Source organism: Euphorbia lathyris, chromosome 1 (assembly GCF_963576675.1).
Source record: "Euphorbia lathyris chromosome 1, ddEupLath1.1, whole genome shotgun sequence".
Classification (NCBI taxonomy): domain Eukaryota; kingdom Viridiplantae; phylum Streptophyta; class Magnoliopsida; order Malpighiales; family Euphorbiaceae; genus Euphorbia; species Euphorbia lathyris.
Genome location: NC_088910.1, coordinates 54,346,664 through 54,355,135, shown reverse-complemented (window position 1 = coordinate 54,355,135; position 8,472 = coordinate 54,346,664). Strand labels below are relative to the sequence as shown.

The 8,472-nt window shown below is 36.3% G+C and overlaps 1 protein-coding gene across 1 annotated transcript; it reads right to left on the bottom strand.

Annotated features, from left to right (window-relative positions):
* Positions 1–4,707: 4,707 nt before the first annotated feature.
* LOC136233558 (protein SPIRAL1-like 3) lies at positions 4,708–7,478 on the bottom strand. The gene is made up of 3 exons (XM_066023264.1): positions 7,336–7,478; positions 6,351–6,659; positions 4,708–5,131 (listed from the first exon to the last, which is right to left on the bottom strand). Exons 2-3 carry the CDS (start codon positions 6,618–6,620, stop codon positions 5,051–5,053), a joined length of 351 nt encoding a protein of 116 aa, XP_065879336.1. The 5' UTR covers positions 6,621–6,659; positions 7,336–7,478; the 3' UTR covers positions 4,708–5,050.
* Between the last annotated feature and the right edge of the window lie 994 nt (positions 7,479–8,472).

Genomic DNA, 8,472 nt, shown 5'->3' with positions numbered 1-8,472 from the left:
TCAGCTCCAGGGTGCAAAGTACTTTTCTAAGATCGATCTGAGGTCCGGTTATCATTAGTTGAGGGTTAAAAATGTGGACATACCTAAGACAGCTTTCAGGACTAGGTATGGTCACTATGAATTTCTGGTGATGCCTTTTGGCCTCACAAATGCTCCTACAGCTTTTATGGATCTGATGAATAGGGTGTTTAAGCCATTCCTTGATCGTTTTGTGATAGTGTTCATAGATGATATTCTAATGTATTCTAAAAGTAAAGAAGAACATGAACAACATTTGAGACTTGTTCTTCAGACCCTAAGAGAGAACTAGTTGTATGCCAAGTTCTCAAAATGTGAATTCTGGTTAGATAGTGTCGCATTCTTAGGGCATGTGGTATCTAAAGATGGGGTGAGTGTTGATCAGAAGAAGGTTGATGTTGTTCTTCATTGGCCAAGGCCTAGTTCAGTGTTGGAGATTCAAAATTTTCTTGGGTTAGCGGGTTACTATCGACGTTTTGTGCAAGACTTTACTCGAATAGCTTCTCCTTTAACCAAGTTAACCCAGAAGAATGTGAAGTTTCAGTGGTCAGAAGTGTGTGAGAAGAGTTTTGAAGAATTGAAAGTTCGTTTGACTTCAGCACCAGTGTTAACCCTTCCATCAAGGTCTGGAGGCTACACAGTATTTTGTGATGCTTCAAGGGTTGGTCTGGGTTGTGTATTGATGTAACATGGTCATGTGATTGCGTATGCTTCTTGCCAATTAAAGCAACATGAACAGAATTATCCAACTCATGATTTGGAAATGGCAGCAGTGATCTTTGCCCTGAAGATATGGAGACATTACTTGTATGTGGAGACATGTGAGATTTTCACTAACCATAAAAGTCTCAAATACATCTTTGATCAGCGTGATTTGAATTTGAGGCAGAGAAGATGGGTGGAGTTTCTCAAGGATTATGATTGCACAATTCAGTACCATCCAGGGAAAGCAAACGTTGTAGTAGATGCTTTAAGTAGGAAATCTCTAGGTCGCTTAGCTCATCTTTCCGTAGTGAGGAGACCTTTGATTGGTGATATTCATGAATTGATTGATCAAGGCATAGAATTTGAGGCAACATCTGAAGCATTGGTAGCTCATTTTCGTGTTAGACCTATTCTATTAGATAGAACCAAGGCAGCCTAATAAGAAGATCCTCAATTATGTAAAGTTAGGGATGGTGTTTGTCAAGGTAAGGTTCAAGACTTCGTGATTGGTGATGATGGAGTTCTTCGTTATGGGACTAGACTATGTGTTCCTGATGTTGATGATATAAAAAGGGAAATTTTGGAGGAAGCACATTGTTCAGCTTATACAGTTCATCCTGGTTCCACTAAGATGTATAAAGATTTAAGGGAGTTATACTGGTGGAGTGGAATAAAGAGAGATGTTGCAGACTTTGTTGCTAAATGCCTTACTTGTCAACAAGTCAAGGCAGAACATCAAAGACCGTCTGGGTTTCTCCAACCATTACCCATTCCTGAGTGGAAGTGGGAGAATATTGCTATGGACTTCGTGGTAGGATTGCCTCGCACTAGAGGAGGGTATGATTCCATTTGGGTGATAGTCGACCGTTTAACTAAGTCTGCTCATTTTCTTCATGTGAAGATAACTTATGATTTCTCTAAGCTTGCTCAGTTATACATTGATGATATTGTTAGACTTCATGGAGTTCCAGTCTCTATTATGTCAGATCGTGGTACTCAGTTCACTTCTCGGTTCTGGAAGAAATTTCAAGAAGCACTTGGTACAAAACTTCAGTTTAGCACCGGTTTTCATCCTCAGACGGACAGACAGTCAGAGAGGACTATTCAGACTTTAGAGGATATGCTTCGAGCTTGTATTTTTTATTTTGGCCAAAATTGGGATCATCATTTACCTTTGGTAGAGTTTTCTTATAATAACAGCTATCAAGCTAGCATTGAGATGGCACCTTATGAAGCTTTGTATGGTCGTAAGTGTCGGTCGCCGATTTGTTGGGATGAGGTTGGAGAAAGGATACTCACTAGACCTGAGTTGATACAGTTGACTTCAGATAAAGTTCGTGTTATTCGTGATAGACTCTTAACAGTTCAGAGTAGGCAAAAGAGTTATGTTGATCCGAGACGCAAGAATGTAGAATTTCAGATCGGTGATCATGTGTTTCTAAAGGTCTCTCCGATGAAAGGAATCATGCGGTTTGGAAAGAAAGGAAAATTGAATCCACGTTATGTAGGTCCGTTTGAGATCCTTGAAAGGATTGGTGCAGTTGCATATCGGTTAGCTCTTCCACCTGATTTCTCTAAGGTTCACCCGGTATTCCATATATCGATGCTTAGGAAATATATTTCAGATATTTCCCATGTTTTGCAACCTCAAACTATACAAGTTAGAGATGACTTGTCTTATAAAGAGCAACCCGTTGGCATTTAGACAGTCAAATTCGGAAGTTGCGTTCAAAAGAAATTCCTTTAGTTAAAGTTCTTTGGAAAAACCACTTTAGTAGTGAAGCCACTTGGGAGACTGAATCTGAAATGCGAATCAGACATCCTCATTTATTTGATATTCCAGGTTAGTGTCCTTGTTGTTAAATTCGGGGACCGAATTTCCATTAGGGGGGAAGAATGTAATAACCTTAATTTTGGGCATTTTTAGTTAGTTTGCTTTTTAATAAATAACCCTATTTGTATTAAGTAGGGTTTTTTTGTTACAACCTAATTACATTTACCAATTATACCCTTAGTCACTTAAACACAGTTTTAACCTTGTATCTCAAAACAAAAAGAAACTGCAGCCGCCCTCCTCCTCCGTGTTGTTCCAAATTTTAAAACTTCCATAATATTGCTCTTGCAAAATCTTGATCGGTGGCTTTTGGAATTGAAAAAGTAAGTTGTTGATTCTTTGTATATTTTAATTTTTTATCTAATCAACCCCTGCACCCATACTTTACTATTTTAATCAATGTGTAGTTCGTCCGTTTGCGCACCAAGTTTGGGCTTTTGCTGTAACATTTTCGATTTAAAAAAAATCCATATTTGAGTCTTTTGAAAGTGCTTATGCCTTGGTCTTATCCTTAAACATCAATTTTTGTTTTGAATTAAAGTTTAATGGTTCAATTTTGTCCTATCCCATTTTTATTTTGGTGGTTGCTTTAATGGAGTTTTATTATTCAAAACCTTTCTCCATTATATATATATATATTCTAAATGAGAGATTGAGTAATGATTTTATATTTTTTTTTCCTTTATGGAATTGTCTTCCAAATTTTTGATTCCAATGTAGCAGTATTTAAAATTAGTCTTATGGTTTAAAAAAAAATCTTAGTTTATTGATTAGTGAGGGTTTAATTACTTCTTTCCTAATATATTAATTGTCTCCATTAGTTTAGATATAATTAAGCTTAGTTAATTCACTCTCTCTTTTTATTGAACCTGATAGGAAATTCTGATATCCCTTCAATCGATTGAGAGACGAGCTCTTTGGTTTTTGCTTCGGTTTAAAATTCAGATGAGTGGTAATTATAGTAAACGACACTGTGTGATTGAAATATCAGACTTTAAACTGTGTATCAAAAATTGACATTTGATTATATGTTTCCTTTTATAAAGCATAGATTTTGAACATTCTGTTTACTATATTCTGGGAACAGACCCTTATATTTGATTTGTTTTACTATCAGTTATAATGAAATTATTAAGATTTGATTTGATATGATTTGTATTTTCTGATACGCGATTTATCGCAGTTATTACCTTTATTTTAGAAACCTGATAATTCGTTCAATCAATTATGATTTTCTGATTTATATATGTATACTATATGTTTTCAAACTGGTACACGTGCTCAGTATATCTGTATCTGTTATCTGGCCTCTTACCGATCTTTATAACATTAGGACTTTGCAATTGTCTTGAGTCAGATTGTCAGTTGTCAGTTTGTCGTCAGTGGTGTCAGTATTAGAATCATGCATAAGATCGGTGAAGACAATTATCTGTTATCTGTATCTGTTATTGGTAGCGCGCTTACCATTTATTTGGCCCTGGTGGTGTGCAGTATCACCATTCTGTTACATTGTACCATGTGTTTTGAAGCTTTTGCCTTATTTTCTGATTATTCTAATTTTTGATATTTTGAAAGGCTTTAGTATTATGTTTGACAATTGATTACCAGTATTTGAATTGCTTATATTATTTTGCCCCTTTGGTTTAACTGATTTTGAAATATTACATTTTGAACTATATTTGTCATAATTTAAAAGTATCAGCCTGTCTGCCTGTTCCTTTTCTGTTGTGTGCTATAGCTACTGCTCACTGAGGTTTTCGCTCATATAGACGAAAATCTCATACCACGTTGAATCTTTCTTTTTCAGATTAAGGTCCCTGTTCGTGAGCTAATCCTTGGATTGTTGTTGAAAGAGACTGCTTAAGAATTTAGCTTTATTTTTCCGTTAGAGAATTTTGGTTATTGAGGTTTAGACACATTTGATTCTTTTAAGGTTTATTGATGTAATTAAGACGAGTTTGATATTCTGTTAGTAAATTTTGGAATTTCTATTAGTTCAGAATTAAGGCTAGCATATATTAAAGTTAATTTAATTTATGCGCCGATCATAGCTTGGATTGGAAAGACATGTTATTTTAATGATTAAGTGGATACGTTATTTTAATGGCTCGCATTAAGAAATAAAATCAAATTAAATTTGGGTACATTACTGGAATAATGAAAATTTCTGTATATGATTTTGAGTATTGACTAAAACAAAATTGACATACAATTGGATCCTTATAATCAATCCTAAATGGCGCATAGGCCAGGATTGATGAAATAATATTTGGATTGATAGCAGGCAGTTGGTAGCACTGCACAAAGTGCATTCCGTTCCAACCTTTGATTAGTTTAGTTCACAATACGGTAGTACACAAGGCAACAAGAGGCCTATTAAGTACTATTATATAATCATTATCATAAACTTGCTAATAAAATAACGTTTATCCTGAATTTCAAATTGCTCTTCCGAAACATTAAGCAATTCTCCAATATCTCTGACATAATCTCTCATTTGCCACTACCGCCAAACAGGAAATCCAGTGAGGATCCACCACCTGGGGCTGCATGGACCTTTGTTGTAGGCCGATCCTGCGATTAATAACTTTAATATCAATCCAGAATTTTCATTCAAACAACTTAACAACTTAAAACCCACATGAATTCTTTTGATGCAGACAACGGCAGACTCACCATTCTTAAAAAACTAAACAAAACCACAACAAATTCCCAAACAACATCACAGAGATGTTTTTATTAGTAGAGAAGAAAAAAAAAATCCTAAAGAATGGCTATATTAGTGAGGATAGGAATGAATTGAATTTCATATTGGAAATTGGGAGGGAGTGACTGAGCTGTATTAGTAATGTGCATTCCAAATACATTTAAATGCGTTTTAAAGACGTGAGGCTCATGAGCTATATTAGTAGTAGTAATGTGCATTCCAAATATGTCTAAATGCGTTTTAAAGCCGTGAGGCCCAAGAAATAGACTTGAGTCAAAGTGGACAATATTTACACGGTATTGGACCAATACTATAATAGTGTTTCTCCTTTTAAGATGCAGGAAGAGGGGTTCCTCACCCTCCCCCTTCCACCACATCTATAAACAGCACAACAAATGCACGGAATGTCAAATATTTTGGCTCATGACTTCAACGTAGGAATTTCAAGTACAATTCCAGGAAGAGAACACTTGCCTGCAACTGTTACTTATCCTACTAAGAGTGTCGGCTAATTTGACAACATTTCAGCGAGATTGGGTTACTAATAAAAGACAGACTTTAGGAAATGGAAAATGGAAGTTCAGACTCAACTAGGTGAGGATCAAGGATGTGATATTATAAGAAATAGTGGTCAACCCAGGCGTTCCTCGAACTCCAAAACAGATTATTCATCAAATGATTTACAGTTTAAGTTTGGGGCTGCTCTTGGCCAACTGATTTTTATCCTTTTCGTTCTACCATAAAGAAATTAAAAGCAAACCAGTCGTGCAAAACTTTATGCAGCTATTTCTTAACGGAATACAGTCACCATCTACCTATTCAATTAGTAATGGGATGTCTATAAAATTAACTCTTAAATCAAACAACCAAACTGCCAAATTTACGGTGTTTGTAAAATCAAATGGCAATCTACATGCTTGTGTTCAAGTTTTTCCTTGGTAGGAATCAGACCTTCAAGACAAGCATGATAAGGTGACTCTATGGCTACTGACTCGTCTTCTCCCTCATCAATTACAGGTACTTGAGCAAAATGTGTTTAACTAGCAGCTAAAACATATATTTGTAACTAAGAGATAGGAATATTACAGTGATGAAGTTGCCGCAATTCTGGCCTTCAGCGCGGAAGTAGTTGTTTGTAGTGGCAGCAGGAACACCAGCTGGAGTCTCCTTGTTGATATTTGCAGGTGCTGCATCAGAAGCAGGCTTTTGAACAGGAGGTCCATTGTTTACAACTGGTGCCAAGGTCTGAGGAGCTTCAACTTTGTTATTGTTGGGTTTTGGAGCCTGAGCCTCACCACTTCCAAAGAGGTAGCCCAAAGAACTCTGTCCCCCACCACTGCTAACTCCACGACCCATTTTCTAAATTTTGAACCTTTATGTGATAAACCCTTGGATCTGCAAATACCATTTATCAAAACTTTCATCAATTTGGTCCACGACTTCTAAGCAGATATGCAAAGCCAAAAAAAGAAAAAAAAAAAAAAAAAACTAACAAACAAACAAAACTTCAGTGCATGAAGCTAGCAACATTGATGGAAAATGACTTCAGAATCCACTTGACTTCATTCCAAACAATTTTAGAGAACTTTGAAATAAAGAATTTCAGATTTCATAAACATGGATCAATGTTGTGCTGTATAGCCTATTGATATTTAACCTAAGCAATTCGCATAGTTGGGAGAACTATCAATCAGAACCGAATTGATATTACGCAAGCATCATGTAGCAATAAAAGAAACACCATAATTCAATCCCGAATGATTATAATAATAAATAATATAACAGTAATCCCCACAGTAACTAAACGAATCTCATTTTCAAAATATCAACATCTATAACAACCAAACGTATGAACTTTTCACAGGATCTAAGCAGTATATACGAACATCAACCCAATTATAATGCCTTATATATATAGATGAAAGATCACAGATCCGAGCGAAATGTGCGGTAAAATGAGAGAAACTGAATACCACATACGGTAAGTAAGTACTGAAGCAACGAGATTTTCGTAAAAAAGCAAACAATGTTAAAATTGAAAATGGCGAAATTATATTTTTCCCTTGCATACCAAAATTTCTCGAAAGCCAAACAGAGATTCGAAAGCACCGATCTACAAGTGATTTCACGGATTAGATCTGAGGCTTTATCATGAGAGTAAAATGGCTGTTTAAAATTGAAATTGAGGTGGGGCCCGCATGATATTAAATAAATAAACAAATTTATACATTTTATTATTCCAAAAAAAAAAAATCAAAACGGCTGGAATTCAAAAATAAAAATAAATTCCAAAACAGCTGAATACATTAGAAACATTGAATTTCGCGGTACAAATCTATTCACATTAGACCTGGGTATGGGCCGGCTGGGCCGGGCTCGGATCGGGCCTGTCGGGCTTTTAATAAAGCCTAATGAACCTAGGCCCAACCCAGCCTGCAGTTAATTTAATCGGGTTTGGGCTCGGGCTGGGTTCGGACCTGAGATATAAATCTCAAGCCCGTCCGTCCAAGTCCATCTGTATATTTTAAAAAAATATATAATTAAATTTAAAATGTCAAAAACACAGTGAAATTACGAGAATTACAGGGCATACGAGATGGTTTACAGATGACAAAACGAAACAGTATCAAAATCAAAGAACAATGGATCTCTCTAAGCTAAACAGTGCAACAATGACAAAAACACAGTGAAATTACGAGAATTACAGGGCAGAGGGTTAGAGAGAGAAAACGGGAGTGAGAAGAAAGATGGAGAAGGAGATAGTCGAGAAAACAAACATGCGGCGTGAAGGAGGGCTCCCTGCGGCGGCGAAGGAGGGTTCCATACGGCGGCGGTGAAGGAGGGTTTCCTTTCCTGCAGGCTGCGGCGTGAAGAGGCTCTTCTATGTGTTTGTGTTGTGGTGCGGGGATTTTGGATGTAGGAGATTAGGTTAAGCAAATTTTTATATATTTATATTTTTGTTTATAAAATTATATTATAAATTATAATTATATTTATATAATTACATAATATTTTTTTTAGTAGGATAGGAAAGAAAAAACAAACACACAAAGCCGCTTAACCCGGGATCAGTCTGGGAAAGCTGACCCCACCAAATCATCCAAGATCAGGGACGAAATGAACTCCGGAGGAGAAGAAAAGGTTGAGAGACCCAACATCCTTGTGTGACCTTCGGCTGCAAGATGGTCCGCCACCCGATTTTTCTCTC

Coding starts and splice junctions, on each gene's coding strand:
- LOC136233558 (XM_066023264.1), bottom strand. CDS start 6,620: ATGGGTCGTGGAGTTAGCAGTGGTGGGGGACAGAGTTCTTTGGGCTAC. Junction 5,132..6,350: donor ATTGCGGCAACTTCATCACT/GTAATATTCCTA, acceptor TATTAATCGCAG/GATCGGCCTACAACAAAGGT.